The sequence below is a fragment of the Peromyscus maniculatus genome, chromosome 3 (genome assembly GCF_049852395.1).
Source record: "Peromyscus maniculatus bairdii isolate BWxNUB_F1_BW_parent chromosome 3, HU_Pman_BW_mat_3.1, whole genome shotgun sequence".
Classification (NCBI taxonomy): Eukaryota; Metazoa; Chordata; class Mammalia; order Rodentia; family Cricetidae; genus Peromyscus; species Peromyscus maniculatus.
In genome coordinates this window covers 31,729,072-31,748,193 of record NC_134854.1, presented here as the reverse complement: position 1 = coordinate 31,748,193, position 19,122 = coordinate 31,729,072, and the positions used below count along the sequence as shown (strand labels likewise).

Genomic DNA, 19,122 nt, shown 5'->3' with positions numbered 1-19,122 from the left:
CACTACATCTATGACTCTGCTTCTTTCTGTTGTATCCATGTAACACTTTCTCCAGTGGTAAACATAGCCTGTACTTCTGAACTTAAATTATATATTAATATATTTCTCATTGATTTTCTACTTTCTTAATATTTTTAGATAATATAGGGCCATTTTAAAGTTAAAACTCCGTCAATAATTTACTGTTTGAATAGAGCAGTTAAGTATGTAATAATGGTCTTGTGTCCATGAGACAGTCATATCTACACATGCATTCATGAGACAAGACTGCTGTCATAATGTTAAGAACCTAGGAAGCATTTAGTCCCATGGGAGTGTGATCTATACTTTGATATCAACTGTGAAAAATCACCATAATCTACAGAAATGCTTAACAATACAAAAACTCACAAACTGGAATGTTCCTCCGATTTTTAAGTTCCCATGAACTATCTTCAGAGTTCATATAGCTATTGAGAGATAGACAATGCTCAGGTAAACCTATCTAAGGAGGAATCTGACTTCATGTTAATCACTTTTCCACAACAAGCATTTATTTCCCTAGATAAATGAAAAATTCAGTAAAAATATAGTGATAGGGAGTAAAAATGAGTTATATTCTTAGCATTATACCTTCATATTTTCCCGAGATATTGCATCTACTATCGATATAAACACATGAAAAGTTTATATGAATTTCTACATAGATGAAATATATACATACACAGTGAACTGTATGGTCCCATTAAGGGTGTATGTGGGAAGCTAGTACAGGCTTCTGAGTGCTCAGTGAAAATCAAAGTGCATTCACTGTACCATCATTTTCTTGAATCAGACTCTGTTTCCTTGGACCCTGGAGGTCTGTGATGATAACGATTCTGCATTTTATCTTTCTTTGCCTTTCTCATGTTCTGTGTCAACACTCAGCTAGTCCCCACCTGTTCATTAAACCTTTATTCTAACAGATGCTGCCTCTTTCCTTCTCTCTTTTATGTTCCCCAGGGAAGATCAAAGCCTTGAGCCGTTCCTGTCCATTGTATGCAGAGGTGTGTGGGTGAGATTCTGCATGACGCTTGCACTCATGCGCTCTCGCTAATGGACTCAGTAACTTTCTTTGACAATGTTTGATATGTGGCGAGTACTTCAACCAACAGAATGCAACTTAAATCCAGTGACTTTCATGAGAATAAAATGAAATAATATTTAAATACCTAAATTGTATCTATTCTGGGAAGATGATAATTCATTTTTATAAGCAAGTACTATTCTTATGAAATAAACAATTATAAAGTTTTTTTCTGAAATCACATGATATGGTTCATAATCAGGCAGTAGATGCCCAAAGAAATGAAGGTAAAATACAAATTTATTTGAATAATAATTATTGATGTTACCAGCAGAAATTGAATTTATTTTATCTTTGAAAAATAAAATCATATATATAGTCTATATGAATTTCAATTTTCTATTTTAAAATTTTATTTTTATTATTTTTAATCTTGTGCACATATTTGTGTGCATACATGTGTATGTGAGTGCATATGCCCATGAAAACCTGAGGCATCATCAGTTCTGGGGAGCCAGTTAGAGACAACTGTGAGCTGCTCAAAGTGATGCTGGGAATCGAGTGCAGAGCCTCTGAAAGAGCACTACATGTCTTAACCTCTGAGTCATTTCCCCAGCCATTACAGTTTTTAAATTTAATTTAACAACTTTAGCACTATTGTGGCTCAAACTCTGGGCCCAGTACATCTAGGCAAGCCTTGTACCATTAAGCTACATCCCCAGTCATTGCATTTTTTATATTTTAAAATGAATAGAGATTAGAGGGGCTAATAACTATGCTATAAATGCATTTTGAGCAAGTATGAAAGTCACCATCATTTATCAGCAGACACATGCTTTAAATAGGAAAATAGCAGATGTTTTCAGATTTTAGGGAAGTTGAGAGTACAAAGTTTTCCACTCAGTTGATAAACTGATATTGTTCAGGTCAAAGTCATCTTCTGTCAATATAGTTGAAAACACTTAAAGTTTGCCTTCGGGGATTTGTAAAACTGATCAGGAAAATAGGAAGAGTGAAGGTCACTAAGATAGACTGGTCATGTAGGAGGCAAACATGGAATCTGATTCCTCCTGAAATGCTCCTTACGGCAGCAGGACATTACAGCTTGTTTCTGACGTACTTGATGGACAAGGCACTTCAGGCTCAGTTTGTCACATGATAAAAATGGCAATATTTTGCTTACTACTCACAATGTCTGTACACAGTCAATTGTCAGATAAGTTCCTTTCTGAAAATGTTTTCTGTTTTTTGTATATTCCTAAGACTGTTTTATGAACTTATGGGGTAAGTTCAGCATGAAATCAGAGATAAGCTTCCATATGACTGTTAGTGAAAATGTGATATGGTGACAAGGAGGTACTGGGACTTGTATCAGCCTCACACTGTACAGGGAATAGGGATTCCTCACTTCAGATCTGACATTTGTCCCCCAGATTTAGGCCAGCAAAGGGCAAATAAATGTGGGGCACTAAGTATCCATCCTTTCCAGGTTAATCAATTTAAATATGAGGTAAGACAGCTACTCAATGCCAACAAAATGTAAATCAGGAGAAAAAAATGACTGGGATAAAAGCACTTAAAAGGAGCTTGAACCCTGGCACACATACAAAGCTGCATTTGCAGTACTAGAAAGAACAGACATCCAGCCTCTGCAGAGCTCTCCGATAATCTCCGGTACAGCAAGCAGCAGAGAGAGAAGCTAGCCTTGGGACTCATACTCAGGGTGCTACTTCTTAGGTGTCTATGCATAGTGCCCGTTAGATAAGAGTTTTTCTATCAAGAGGCAAATACTGAGGTCTGAAACGGTGAAGAGACCAATTTCATGTCATTTTAGTGGAAGCAAAAGTCACACAATGAATCAGCGGCAGACCTGTGAATTGATTTTTACATCCCATTAGACTTCCTTTTAAGCAGCTCAGCAATTCCTAAGATTGCTTTCAGTGGCCAAGGATGCACAATTGAATTATAAGGGCAGATTGAAAAATAAAAATAAAATTAAAATGGAAAGTGGTCATTCTATGTGACTTGGTTTCTGACTATTTGAAATGATATTTTTTTCCTGTAATGTTCAGTTATTAAGGTGGATTTAGTTAATAGGAGCAACTTCTCTATCCCTTATAATGCAAGGTATTCTAAATTAGAAAAGTATAATGGCAAATTATGCAAATATAAGGCTACTTGAATAAACGTTGAATGTCCATGTCATTCCTTTTATGAGGCAATGATTAAAGATTAAAAAATTATCCTTCACATAAATAGATATTTCCCCAAGCGCATTGATCCTAGTTGGAAAAATTTAAAGACTCATTACTAGAAAATTGAACTTGAATACAATATAGCTTCTTTTTCAAACATTATAATATTTTATCATATTTATTGATCTTAATAACTAGATAAGGCCAATTTATATCTTGATAACAGAATGATGAATATGGCAATCTACTGTTATTTAGTAATTTGGATGCCATATAAAATTTAGTATTATCTGTTTCTTAAGACTCCTACATTTTTAAAAATTATGGCATTTTTCCAATTGTATATTGGAACAAGGGTTTTTCTTTGAAATCTGTAGAATTTCATTCTCAAAATATTAGAAAACAACTCTTTATGCTGAACTTTTTTGACATGTTGGAAAGCTCCCCAGAGTTTGTATATTAAGTACTCAATTTGAAACGCACTTCCACTAATGTTATAGAGTATGACAGTTCTCTCTGAGAGAAACAGATGACAGTTCACTGTGTCGCACACACAGTCACATCTGGGTGTGTCTGTGGAGAAGTAAGAAAAAGTGGGTTTTGCTTATTTGCCTAATCCCTAGGTTATCTATAGAGAGGATAAGTATCGCTAGATGAAGCTGTTTCTGTGGATACCTTCTCACTTTTATAAAAAAACAACCCTCCCTGATTGTTTCATCTTTATAATCTATTAAGGGACCCAGGTAAGTCATCACTGGCATGGAATTTCACCAAAATGACAAGTACTGACAACCTTTTGTATACAAGCACTTCATGGTGTTTTCAAAAATGTTCTGATGATGTAATTGGTGATGCACTAACTTAAAATTCAATGTTTTGAAATGATATACACTGAAATAATAATAAACACACAGCATAGCATTCTCTTAGCAGTGTATAGTGCTGATGGCATTGGAAAGGCCACATGTCACAATGGTGAGGAAAACAAATTTCTCACTGTGTGATGATAGGTAACTTCTTGATTCTCTTCTGAGCCTCTGTATCCTCAAAGGGAAAATGAAGAAATATTTACATCTCATGGTTATGACAATGTAATATTTTAATGTTGATAAAAGCCATTAATAATGTCATCTGACAGACACTGATACTAATAAGTAAAACAATCATTTTAGAAAGTCATTCTAACTCAACGGAACCTGAGCAAAATAACTAGAAAGTTGTTATGAACAAATTCCTTACAAATTCCAACAGAGAAACCCTGTCTCACAAAAAGCAACAAAACAAAACAAAAATATTTCAAACACACAAATATAAAACAAAAGTTACATATAGCCTGACAGTGATTTTCATAGAAAAACCACTATTGGTAGTGATATATATTAAATGTATTTTTCTGATAAGTTCTGTTTTTTTTCAAAGAACTTTTAAAGTGGAGTGAATTTGCATTATGTTCAAAATATGCATTACATCACATGCCTCTCTCTGGATTTCCAGGTATGCATTACTAATTTTTTGTGTAATTCGTCAAGGTTAGGAATTCCCAGTACCTTTGTATATAACAGCTTAATGTTTTAGAATAACATGCATGGGCTTTATTCATATACTCTGGAGTAGAAATTCAGCATATAGGATCTGCTATATGCTACAAAGAGAGCCTGCCTAGTTATCAGGAGAGGATGTGAAGCCCATCCCCCCACTGGAAACTCCAAGCTCTGTCGTCTCAATTACACATCACTAATTTGTGCAAAACATGAAGGATGTTTTGATTTCTTGTTTCCCTTTGAGAATCACAAAGTTTCCTCAGTGTCTTTCACTTGGTCTCTGTTTGGCTTTTCTTCAGTTGGTACCAGACCTTTGCCGTAGTCTCAAAATGGATGTATGGCTTGTTCACTTTCTCCCCTAATTTATGCCCTAGAAATATCTTTCTGTTTGAATGCTGGCAATAGTACCACTGGCTTTGTAAAACCTCACAAGGCTCTCAATTAGTTTTCCTCAACTCAACCTTTAATGTGATTTCCAGCTTCCGTATTTGAAATGTACCATGCATCCTGTGCTATCCCCCTTTCCCTGTAGACTGCCTTTTCTGCCTCCGTCCTTCTACCCATTGCTAACACTGCCCACACCACCTTCTACAACTATTCACATGCTGTTCAGTTTGCAGACTCCAGTCTGAAGGTGTCAGCCTTTGCTCATTTCAACTGCCCCTCTATTCGCACTTATCACCTGGTCCAAACTAGATATGCATGGAATATTTTTAAAATATCAATATGGGAAAATTAAAATTGGCCTAGTATCATAAAACAGGATTAATCATTTCAGTTCGTGGTCCTACAGTATCCTGTAAGTCATCTTTTCATGATGCAAGTTTTGAACACAGACATAAACCATTGCCTTGCATGCTTCATGCTTGTGCACTACAAAATACTAAAGAATTTTAGCTTTCCTACTGGTAAGACAAAATTAAAAAGAGTACTGACTTCATAACATTTTGTGATGATTCAGTGTAGTTGATACAAACTACACACATAATGTTAATTGTTCAATAAATCTTGGTTTTGAGGAATATAATTGTTATTTTTGATGCTTTATCCCAGATCAAAGTTAGATTTTTATGTGCATATAGGCTCTGTATATTTGCAACCTTCACCATTAATCTTAGCATCTTAACTAAAGATATTCACCATGTTTTTATAGAAAGTCATATTAATGTTATTGAACCATTTACTTATATACAAATTGCATCCCTTGTTATTCAGGAATTGAGTGCAACTTCAGATATAAAAAGATCTACCCTCAATTATACTCTAACAGCCTCTCAAATCTAAGAAATAAGGACTCCATGCCAGGGGTCCACTCTGCTTAGCATTCTGTTCATGGTCACCTCCAAGCTCTGCTCATTCTACCATGCTGCTCTCCTCCCCAGGCTCTGCTGTTTCTTCCTCCCTGGCTCTCCTGTGTCCAAACTGCCTCATGGTGCAATGCTCACATCTGGCCCATACCTCTTCTACAAGACAGAATCAGAAGTGGTCTGCTCCTCCCTGGCCATTCATGGTCTCTCTCTTGCTGTCTATAAAATCTTACTGTAGCTTGGGCTAGCACAGCCAAACATCGCAGCAGTGTAGACAGTGATGTTCTGAGTGTTGTCCTGTTCTTGGCTGCATTCACAGGTTATCAGATATACAGGTATAAGTCTTCTCCTAGAAGACTCTGGGCTTCATGATGGTCATGACACCAAGCAGGGATTCCACAGTTCAACAAACATGCTAAATACTACTTTTTCAATAGTCTAGACATAGAGTGATTTATTCCCTTCTCTCCACATGGTACATTAGGGAATGGCAACAAGTAGAGTGGCTTGTTGAAAGTTTTATTATAAAATGCTTCAGAAAACAATAGCTACCCTATTAAAATCACTGTATATGTATAAACATATGTATGTATATATATGTGTGTGTGTTTTATATACATACAAATACACACACACATATGTGTATGTAAAACAATGGTTTCTCTTTTCACTCTCCTAGTGTGTGTACATTTGAGCAGGAGGATGCGTAGGCATAAGTGTGTATGTGTTTGTGCTAGCCAGAGGGTAACCCAGGCTGTTGCTCCTCAGATACTGTCCACCTTGTTTTTTGAGACAGGATCTCTCATTGGCCAGGTACTTGACAAGTAGGCTATTCTGACAGCCCAGTGAAACCCTAGAATGCATCTGCTCCCACCGTTTCAGTGCTAGGGTTGGAAGCATGTGCTACTATGCTAGACATTTTTTTCCTTTTTAGTATGGACTCAGGGAAAACAATCTCAGGTCTTCAAGCTTGCAAGACAAGTACTTTGCCAACTAAGCAATCACCCTTAAATTCCCTGTCCACTCTTTGGAAGTTCAAATGTACAATGTATTGGAAAATACTTTACTTACTTCATACTGATAGAGTTCATTATGTTTTTATGTCAGTGGCATAGAATTTGGGATAAATGTAAGGCAGTTTAAATAATATAATTACAAGTGAAAATAAAGGATTTAAAGGACCAGGTACCAAATATCTTACTAACTACTAATGTGGGCATAACAGTTATCAGTCATTGGGCATTCTACCCTTGTCTTACCTTGTATGTTGGGCTGTCGCTCCCAGCCACATCAAGGCATGGGACACTCCAAATCAGACTAACCTAAACTGAGCTTAGTAAACTTAAAGTAGAAAAAAGAATATAAATGTTACTGACAATACACCTAAACAATATTTTGAACATCTTTAGCTAATTAAAATTAATTCCATCTGCTTATTTTCATTCTACTTACATATCTTAGAAGAGGACCCACTATGCCCCTTTACTGGACCAGGATAATTCTAACTGCATTCTAAGTACTTGTCCTTATACATGCTGGTAAGTGGAGCTCTCACCTCTCAACAAAGCAGCTTCTCTAGAATGCTGTTAGGGATTAACTTCAAATGTATATTTTCTAACAGTGAGTAAGTTTGTAAATGTATGAATATAATCTTCATGCTTAAAATTAAACAATAGCAAAGTGCAAAAATAAACAAACTGAACACATTAGCCCTAGCAATTGTATGAGGCAGGCACTGCTGTGCTTTAGGCAAGGTAAAAGCCCTTTGCAATGTGAACTTGATTCCCAGATTCCAAACCACTACTGGGCCTAGAGTCCCACCATCTCCAGGGCTAGGGAGCTTTTACTTCTTTCTCCACTGTTCTTTTCTCTGTTTTGCTTTTTAAGAAAAACTCTATTTTAATCCCAGAAAGGAGTACAGTATGCCTTTATTTTTCCTTTCCTCTGTGGAAAACAGCATGCATATAAGGAACATGGTGATCTGAATCAGGACCCCAATGACTCACATATTTTAATGCATGGCCACCATGAGTGACATTACTTGAGAAGGAATAGAAGGAGTGGCCTTGTAGGAGGAAGTGTGCAACTTGATATAGGCTTTGAGGTTTCAAAAGTTCAAGCCAGGCCCAGCTGTTCTTTCCTCCTGCTGCCTGCAGACCTGGATGCAGAACTCTCAGCTACGTCTATAGCACCATGTCTGCCTGCATGTTGCCATGCTCCCTGCCATGATGATAATGGACTAAGCCTCTGAAACTATAAGCAAGCCCCAATTAAATGCTTTATTTTATGGGTGGCCATGGTATGGTGTCTCTTCACAGCAATAAAACACTGGCTAAGGCAATGAGTCAGCATCTACTTCTCACTAGCCCACAAAAATCAAGAGTATTCTTGGCACTTATGCTGTGGGATGTTCTGCATGCTGTGAATGTGTTGCTCTGATTGGTTGATAAATAAAACGCTGATTGGCCAGTAGCCAGGGAGGAAGTATAGACGGGATTAGCAGAGAGGAGAATTTTCGGAAGAGGAAGGCTGAGTCAGGAGACACCAGCCCACTGCCAAAGGAGCAGCATGTAATAGGACACAGGTAAAGCCATGGAACATGTGGCGGCATATAGGTGAATAGAAACGGGCTGAGTTTAAGTGTAAGAGCTAGTCAGTAGTTAGCCTAAGCTAGTGGCCAAGCAGTTTTAATTAATATAAGCTTCTGAGTGATTTTTTTATAAGTGGGCTGTGGGACTGAGGGGGTTTGGTGGGACACAGAGAGAAACTTTCCAGCTACATACTTATAACATTAAAGAGCACACAAAGACACCAAGATTTAAGCCTTTTCATGATTATGAGGTGGTATTTCTCTTAGTAACTGATTAGTTATGGCTTCAGTGTATCAACTTTGACTTAAGAAAAGTTTAATTTTATCTATAACCTTTTCCCAGCAACAGATGAACCATTTGAGCTAAAACATCAATTAATATTCTGCAAGTTGTGAACTGAATTCTAACATTTCCATTTTTATCTGCCAGTATTTTTAAGAATAAAACCTGTGAAATATTGTGAGAAAAATACAGTTTACAATTCAATGGAATAAATGATAGAGAAGAGAAGAATGTTAATGTCAAAACTATGATCTTTTAAGACAAATATTCAGGTCAAATCATGGGATCTGAAGCATTTGAAGTAGGTATATGGACATTACTAATGGAGATTCTCTTATTTATTTTTAACAGCTTTGAATGTTTCTTCTAGCCTTATGTCATCACAATTTATGTTCTCCTACCTCCTAACTCAGTCCCTTAGCCTAGTCATTTTGAGAAATAGTCTCCCTGGTTGTACTTAAATAGCTCTTGGAGAAACAGACGGTTGCACTAAGTTCTCTCAGAATACATGAACTGGAAAGCGTCTCAAGTACCATCAACAGATGATTTTAAATTTTAATTTGAGATGAAAGTTCAAGTATTGTTTATTAAACAGTAGCATACCCAAAGATCAATTTCCTAAAATGATTCAATTACTTAAAAAGTTTAGAGAAGAAAAACAGACACCATAAAGGACTTAACCCTAACCTTGCATAGCTCAGCCAGGAGTGAAAGGACAAATCAGCTCTGGTAGAGATAATGAACAGCAGGGAAGAAACCGGCAGAGAACTCGACTTTCCCACCAGGGTTTGCTTATTTGCAAATGCAGACTCCGATGGATGGCTAAGGACTATCGAAAGGTGACCCAGAAATGACTCACCACTAGTTTACTCGCAGTTGTTAGAAACAAATTTGTGCTCACTAGACCAAACCTAATAATAAGTGAGAAAGATGACTGAACCGAATGATTAGAGATCAATCCATTAATAGCATGACCTGCTATTTTAAAAACTCCTATACTACAGACTTTTACATAAAATACATTCTCCTTCATAACAAGAGGGAAAAACCAGACAAACAATTTTATTTCCTGCAGAGATACATTGGCTGTCACTGCAAAGGTGACCTGAGAGATGGCCATTAGGCCTCATTGCTTTTCTTAATGTCCATTTGGATCTCTCATAAATTGAGACCATGACATTATGAGAGTATTTATAGAGTAAATACTATCCAGCACACATCTGGGTCCACCTTTCTTTAGGATTCCTGCCAATACATAGAAGAGACCTATTTGGAATTTGAGACTATATCCAGAGACTTCTTCGAAAAGCTATACTCTTCCTAAATTAATACTTTTTTTTTATTAACAGATGTAAATTTGAAGGGGAAATACCATATACTATAAGCCATCAGGGAATAGCCAGCCTCTACAGGATGACTCACAGTTTTCATGTGAATGGCAGCGATGCTGAGCTACAACTCTAAGCTCCTCCATGCTCTAGACTGAATCATTCCCTCTGTGAACTCTGCAGGCGCTTTATGACAAATGTACACATGTGTATGAGGCATGTGACCTTGTTGGCAGTTATCTGCTGTGTCAAGGGCTATTGGCAGATGCCCAAGAATTGATTGACACATATCTTACAGAACTGGAGTTAATTAATATGTCTACCAATTCCCAAATGTACCACAGGAAACAGAAAAATCTGTTTAATACAGCAATCAATGACATACCGTGTGTGGTCAAAAGGCATACACTAGACAGAAAAATTGGATTTTTTTTGGAAGATACTATTCAAGAGTGTGTATATAGCTATCAAAATGCTAGAAGAAGAAAAAAAAGTCTATTTTTATAACAACAAGGCTAAACTTGATGATATTTCAGAATTTTTTTAATCACTAGAAATAGCAAGTATAATAATAAGCGATAATTTTCTCCAAAAGATTGAAAGCTATTAAATGATGAATGGGGCCTTGCATTTTTTTTCAAAAGCAGCATTTTAACTTGTGTGGCATTCTGCCACAAAAATATTCAGTTCATATGCAGTTTTCTAATGGTGAAGTTTCTACAAGCTTGGAAACTAAGAATAAGACAAGAGTTACTTTAAAGGAGGTATACTGCAGAGCAGAAGTTGAATATGGCAATGTTCCTGACAGTTTTCCTAAATGCTAAAAGCAAAGACCCTTCTTTTCTTAAAATACAATTATTTGTAGTCTAAAAACACTGTGCAAAATTATATAATACAATTATATTTCATTGTCTTTTTTGCATGTGAAACAGGTATCAGGAAAATATGCATGCAACTTCCAACCTAAAATCTAAAAGGAAAATCTTGTAACTGAAGAAAAGGAGGATATGAACATGAAAGGGAGCTGTGGGGTGGGGTGGGGGATATGGTTTGGAGACAGGAAGGAGGAAGGACAGAAGAGGTAATTATATTATAATACTGTAGACCATAAGTGTTATTTAAAAGGATTTTTGAAGATGGTGTTTTCAAGTTCCATGAGCGTGTGAATCTTGAGGAAACATTCTCAGCCTCTCCAGGCTTTCCATTAGTGTCATTCTTTTCTAGCAGTATAAAGTGAACATTGTCTCTCTTTCTCAACTTCATAAACAGCAAAATTGGTTAAAGCCAAGGATAGCATTTTAAGTAATAGTATAGATCAATTTAAAGCAGATTGTCTCTGAAGGCAGCTTAAGCATTGAAAATTAAATTTGATGTAGTCTAGACAAGCCCTGGTGATAATATCTTTTCCAGAATTTCCTAGATTGCCTGTCTAGACTGCTCCAAATTCCCCAGGTAATTGCATAATCATCTTCTTTCTGACCTCCTACTCTGGAATGGTATTTCATAATTTATAGTTTTCATGCAAATCAAAATCACTGAGCTTCTTAAAGTAGACCTGTCTCAAAGCTCTGAGTTTCTCAGGAAAAAAACTTGCACCTCACTATGTCATCTCAAAGAAGCTCACATTGGAAGCTAGGCTTATTTATTATTTCAGTGGAGGGGAGCCTGAGCAAATGGCCTGTAGCCGTTCAGTCCCCTAACCGCCCACCCAAAGAGCAGCATGCATAGTTGGCTTGAAATATGATACATTATTAACAACATGAAACAGCAATTATAGAAGGGGCAGGGCATATCACCATAGGAAAGACGACAGCAATTCGTGGATGATACGGAGAACTTTAGCATTAGTAGATACCAAAGTAGTGACAGTTTCAGATTTTGAAGCCATGAGATTTAAGACAAATACAGAAACATCTAGTAAGGATAGCCTAGTGGCATTATTTTTAGTCTCAGATGAGGGGAAAAGTAAATAAGAGGTAGGATGACAATTACTCCTGAGATGAACAGCAAAAGCTTTCGGTATGAGACACATACATTTTTTAGTATTCAGTGTTCTTGTGCAGCAATGCCTGCCTATCAAAGTTCCTATATCTTTATTCCAATCATCTATGTTAGAAACACATTTGCAGTAAAACAAGCAACTGGTTCTACATGGAGCAGCTAATGACAAGGAAAGGGCCATGAAAACCCTGGAATCTGGGGCCAGAAGAAAGCCGTGCCTCAAGTGAGATTAGAAGTTTGGAGCTTGTGTGGCACTAAGTGTTAGGAGGCAATGAGTTGAACTAATGTATGGATACCTAGGCAAAGATGCCTTTATTTTGTTTTACATACTATGAGCAAAGACTCCGAGATGTTAAGTAACTTTTCCAGGGCTTCCCAGTGGGTCAATTGTAGTATGAGATCTGAAGCCTGTTGTGATAGCAGTCTATGCTTGTCTGCTCCTCTGTAGTAAGAGTCCTGAATGTGCTGCTGTATCCTTGTGTGCTCCTCAGAAGGAACATTATGATGCCAGGTACAAACTGCACTATAGTGGAGCTGGTTTTTAGGATCCCTCACTGATGTCAGCAGTTTAGCATCGGGTGGTAGCATAGGGCAGTTATTTAATCAGTTTAGAAGCAACTAAAAGGCGAAAGATTTATACGATCTGAAGAGAGAAAGAGGAGGGTTTATATGAGCGAGAATTGTTGAAACCAAAGTTGGATAAAGCACAGGGACAAATAGCCAAACGAATGGAAACACATGAACTATGAACCAAAGGCTGAGGGGCCCCCAACTGGATCAGGCCCTCTGAACAGGTGAGACAGTTGATTGGCTTGATCTGTTTGGGAGGTATCTAGGCAGTGGTACCAGGTCCTGGGCTCATTGCATGAGTTAGCTGTTTGAAACCTAGGACTTATGCAGGGACACTTGGCTCAATCTGGGAGGAGGGGACTGGACCTCCCTGGACTGAGTCTATCAGGTCGATCTCAGTCCTCGGGGGTGGCCTTGATCTGGAGGTGGTAGGAAAGAGGGGTGGGCTTGGGGGAAGGGGAGGGGGGCAGGAAGGGGGAGAACAAGGAAATCTGTGGCTGTTATGTAGAACTGAATAGTGTTGTAAAATAAAATAAATTAAAAAAAAAGGAAAAAAAAAAAGAAGCAACTAAAAGACTGTGTGTTATCTATAAGGCCATGTGTGTGAACCAGTTCCTAATTCCCTCAATGTGAAAAGGGGAACTTAAAGAGGAGCCCCTTTCCTAAAAATCATGTCATGATGAAACATCTTGTTGATATCAGCAAATATTTCATATATAATTGTGAGGAAGAGAAGGAGGAATACAATGCTAGGTGGGCACAGGCCGACAATTTACCTGTATGGGTGTGTTCTCAGGAAATTATCCTAAACTTTCCAGTCTCCTGAGGGAAGTAACAGCAGAAACTGCGATACATAACTGGTTTTAGCATTGGAAACTCACAGCCCGTGATGTGTCACCTTCCATAAAGAAGATAAAGCATATAATGTTTTGCTTTCTTGTCTTTGAAATCAAAACACGCATCCCTATCCCATAGGACACTTTAGGAAATAAGCAGGAGCCTAGTGCTTACCATATAAGTGGCTGCATGAGAATTTGGTTGTTATCTTTAGGATTCCAGAAATATTCTGTGAACAAATTTTTTATTTTTTGAGCATTTCTGAACTCCAATTTGGAGGAAAGCTCTGTCACGTATCACTTCCTCACCACACGAACACTGTTGTTCTGAAGAGTCAGAGCCAAAAATGACAATGGTCTTTATAATTGAGACAACTGAGAAACCCAGCTCAACATGCTCCTTCCAATGTTAGGAAGGTCTCCTTGTTTTAATTATGATTTAAACTTATTTAACTATATTTCTCTCACTAAACTTTCCCTCTGTAACATCTTTAGTATGACAAAATGCATTTTTTCTTTCCCATGCCAATATAATAACCAAAAATATAAAAGCAATACCTAACAAAGCAAAAACCCAAATGCGAGATTCCATCCTTGAAGGCATATATAGAAAGTATCATTCTTAGTCCTGAATCAAAAACCAACAAAACAAAAGAGTAAGAGGAAGAAACCTTTGACTGAGAAAGGGATGGAGGGAGGGAGGATGGAGAATACATTCAGATTGCCCACATGTGTCTCCCACACAAAGGACGACTCTGAAATCCAGGATGAGCACAAATGCTTTCTCCCTTTCTCCTGCCACATGGGTATTGATGAGTGATGCTCTCTCTGATTTATACACACAGACTAAAATTAATAGCCGCATCTGAATTTGCGAATAGTGAGCAGGAGACCAAATGAGCTGAAAAGATCAGCAATGAAGACTTTGGACAGGAGGGGGGCAGGGCGAAAAGCCTTTTTATAAGTCAGCCTTACCTCAGGATGATGTCCAACCTCAATATACGTGCAAACTGGATGAAAAGCCCCAGTTCCACAGGCATACAAGTGAGTGTGATTATAAGCCTTCAGGACCTTGATGAAATTAGCACATTCTTTCTGCAAAACAAAAGGCAAACCAGTTAGTTCCAGCAGTCACCCTGACTGAGGAATCTAGGGTGCTGGGCAATTTGTGGCAGACTTTGTATGCATCTCTTTCCCAGAGTTTTTTAGGCTTAATTTTGATTTTGCTATTCTGTTTACAGCATTGCATGAATTAAGATAAAACATTCTTAAACTTTGAGGAAACAAATATAATATACTGTGTTGGCTAGTTTTATATCAACTTGACACAAGTTATAGTTATCTGAGAAGAGTGAACCTCAATTGAGAAAGTATTTCATAAGATTTGTATGCAAACTAGCCTATAGGGCATTTTCCTAATTAGTGATTAATGGAGAAGGACCCAACCTATGCTGGGTGGTGCCTTCCCTGAGCTATTGGTCCTGGGTTCTATAAGAAAGCAGGCTGAGCAAGCCACGGGGAGCAAGTCAGTAAGCAGCAGCCATCCACGGCCTCTGCAACAGCTCCTGCCTCCAGGTCCCTGCCCTGGTTGAGTTCCTGTCCTGACTTCTTCAATAATGAACAGTGACATGAAGTATAAGCCAAGAAGACCTTTACATTTCCAAGATGCTTTGAGCACGGTGTTTCATCACAGCAATGATAACCCCAACTAAGACATATACCCTTCCCTAACTCTTTCACTAAAACTTTTCTAAAACAATCTCACCTAATGGAATAAATAGTTCTGGGTTGCCAACATCATGGATGACTTTTCCCACAGAGAGGACAATAGCAAATTCTCGAGATAACAAATTATTCCAATGAGGTGATGGTAAGATTCTCCATACAAAAGTGACTTTTGAGTTTCAATTTAGAAAAGGGGAACAAAAATAAAAGATAGCATGTAGCTAATCACCATTTGTGATCTAATCTTATTTCTTTCTAATGAGTTGAAAGAGTTTTTCTAGGATGTTCATAGTTTTCTGAGTTATTTTTCAGTTGAATATTTAAAAGTAAGCCCTACGGCTGGAACTATATAAATGCAGATAAACTCCCCATGCAGACTACTGTATAAATGAGCTTGGTTCACAAAATGGAGAAGCAGGTTGATTCTTCTGTTCCTAAGTGTGTTGTGCCCTCAAAGCTTTCATGTGACCCGTGACTTCTCAGGTGTGAACTCAGAAGGCATCTGGCCTTATGCAGTCAGTCCGAGTTTATAACTGGAGTGTTATAACAATCTGAGTACATTTCCACATGGCATTTGCATCCAGTACCTGCAGCTGATGACTTCGGTCTTAACTCCATTGGCCCATAAAATAAGGAGCAGGCAACTTCAGCTAAGTAATTGACATTTAAAATCAAGAAAGTGCCTGCTGTTCATTCTGTCTGGTTGTACCAGGGTGAAGCCTGATGCTGTCCTTTGAAAAATATATTTCTCTAAAGATCGATTGGACTTACTTAACACAAAATACAAGTTTTAGATGTGAGTTCTCATGCTTTCTTAACAATAATGTGTAATTTGGACAGGTAAGAACTACAATAAAACACTTCTTAGTTTTGTTAAATTGATTCAAAATGTATTTTTTTTTCTTTTTTCCTGACTGAAGTCAACTGACTTTGCAAATTGCTCTGACACAGGGAAAATTTTCTGGCTGAAAGGGTACATGTATTCCCGTCCTTGCTCACTTTGAACAGGTTAGCTCCTGCTCAAAAGATCCTTGCTCTGAAGCAGATAAAGCTTCGCCTCCACTGTTGAAGCACAGTCCGTTCTGTAACAGCTCCTCCTCCTTCCCCTACAGGACCCAACATGAACGCCTATGCAGAAGAAGGAGTTTGGGGAAAGGAAACATCTGATAAATTCATTTACAAATGAAGCATTCATGGGTCTGCCCACAGGATATATTTGTACTCCTCAAAAAAAATATGTCATTTTCAAAGAAGCCATTTTTAGAATTTTTTTGCTTTGAAATATGTAGGTGGCCGTGTATTCTGCTTTTACAGAGACAGTCATCCCTCAATGTGGGCTCAATATTGTCATATTCAAGATGATAAATAGTGAGTTCCAGTACCATATGTCAAAATCAAGATATTGGATGTGCATGCACGGGGAAGCAAATGGATGTTCCAGTAAGTAATAGTTTCAGACCCAGACAGATGCCTTGTTCATTTCAGAAGAGAACAGGACTTCAGTTGGTCTGTGTGCTTGCTTGTAAAGACTCACATGCCATTTTACATACAAAACTAACTTCTCCAATTCCATTATTCACATTTAATACCTACTAACAATTTAAAAATAGACCATGGTTCTCTGTAGTATAAAAAGAAAACATATTATGAGTACAAATACTTGGAAACACAAAGGAAAGGTCATGTTACCCTTACCACTGTTATGAATTTTAATAGCATAGCTTTTGTGAGATCATTATTTCTTATAGATTAGATAACCAGTTAGCAATTTACCAACAACTAAGTCTATCTTTCCAAAGAAACTAGCGGGTTATAATTAACACAAGAAAAACTCCCAAAGCACTTGAAAGCCACAAAATTGGACCACATTGAATATCAAATTCTCAATTTGTTCTCTATTAACTGTTAAATAGGGAACCACTATACTATGACAGCCATTCTTCTACAAAGCTTCTGGAACAAAATCAATCATGGGACTGTAGCTGAGAAACCTGGCAAAGCGTCTGACTGAGTGTGCTGATAACAAGTGAGTCTATCTGAGTTACAGAAAACGGAGCCCCACCCTGTTGGCCCACGGCCTAGAATGATCTCCTTAATTTCCCCACTGAACTCTCACAGTTGGCAGCAAATTGTACTGTTTGCCATGCCCTGGGGCTACCTTAGTATTATTTTCAAAGTAAAGGTTGATGCAAATAGAGTGGGGAGCAATTTCTTGGGCTTAGAGGGTAAAAAGATGGTTGTAGGAACACAAAGGAATGGAAGGAAATACTTTCAAGATTGGTTTTAAAATAGCCAAAGGAAGAGTCCTCAGCAGCAATGGAGGAGGAAAGCAGACAGAAAGAACTGAACAAAGAGGAACCAAAAACTTGAAGGATGTGGCAGAAAGGATCTGTTCTTCCGAGAACGTCTACATAAAAGCCTATCAATACTGTCATTCATTTGCCTTCCTTTCCTAGTCATGGCTGCCAAGGTTGGTGAGTGTTCCAAACAGGATATTCATTTTATTCTGAGGCTGCCTGGACATTCTTCTGAACTAGAAGGAAGCGTGGCAGCAAAAGGAAACACACTTCACACGTTGCTGCTCTGGGGAGACAGAAGAGGAGTGTTTCTGACCTTTCCTTGAACCATGACGTTTCTCAAAACTCAGAATGTAATGTACTTTTTGGCATTAAACTCCTGCTCTGCCTTGCTCCACACTGGCGGATTTACAGCTCAATAAAGACAGTGCGGTCAGCTCCAAATGAATTCATTTTTCAAGTCTTGATCCTTTTGGAACTGAAGTTGATATACACAGATGAATTTGGTAACAAGTTGATGTCCTGAGAGCCAGTCAATCACAGGGACCTTCAGATCAACAGTCCCCCAAAATCATTAGTTTAGAAGTAAGAGCAGTTATAATCCAATAATACCCAAGCCCACACCTGAGGGCCATGATAAATCAACCTCTATGACAAGCTGTTTGAATTTGAGTCTTAGGGGTTTCCAGCCTTTCTGGATCACATGAATAGAAGAATTGTGCATAAAAATATGATCTTGAAGAATAGATGTAAAGAAAATACCTATCCCTGAAAAAGATCTAGGAGCTGAAAGCAGAATGAATGGAAAAACAAGCATCACAGATCCAGATACGGAGCATTGATTAGACTGTGCTGCAGACTTTTCCTGGACCGTTACAAAAATAAAGCCCTCCATCTGTCAAAACAACTGCGCCATGCATGAAAATTAGAACAGAGTGGAGGTGTTTTTAACTAACTTCCCATCATTACACTCTCTACAAGAGAATATAATTTACCTACAATTCCAATTACCTCCTTCCCTGTTCTTAAATTATGTATGAAATAGTGAAAATTTAATCTAAATAAAGAAGTTGCTAAAAAAAAATGGGGATGAGACTGTGAACATGAACAATCTCTATTCAAATCTATTCAGCTCATGATTAAATCAAGCAAACTTGTTCTGGTTCAAATATAAATGAGCCCCAAATGAATGGGTAGAGAGTAGCACTGCCTCAGGTCAATGACAATTCATTTGAAAGGAAAAATCAATAGTTCCTGTGTCATCAGCCATTTATGTGGAATTATTTTACTGTATAACATAGCAGCTGGGAAAGCAAAGGAATCTGTCTATCAGATGGGTGGATACACTCTGCAGGAAAATCCATTAATAAGCTTAATTCCTGAGCTTAATCTGTTGGCTCTCTT

General features: G+C 37.8%; 1 protein-coding gene across 3 annotated transcripts in view; it reads right to left on the bottom strand.

Moving 5' to 3' along the window:
• Sema3a (semaphorin 3A) overlaps window positions 1-19,122 on the bottom strand; it is a 462,166-nt gene that overhangs the window by 112,752 nt on the left and 330,292 nt on the right. For all 3 annotated transcript variants that reach the window (XM_016008089.3, XM_076566308.1, XM_076566309.1), the window contains one exon: window positions 14,672-14,791. In XM_016008089.3, the coding sequence (XP_015863575.1) occupies window positions 14,672-14,791 (120 nt within the window). The remainder of the gene's footprint in view (window positions 1-14,671; window positions 14,792-19,122) is intronic.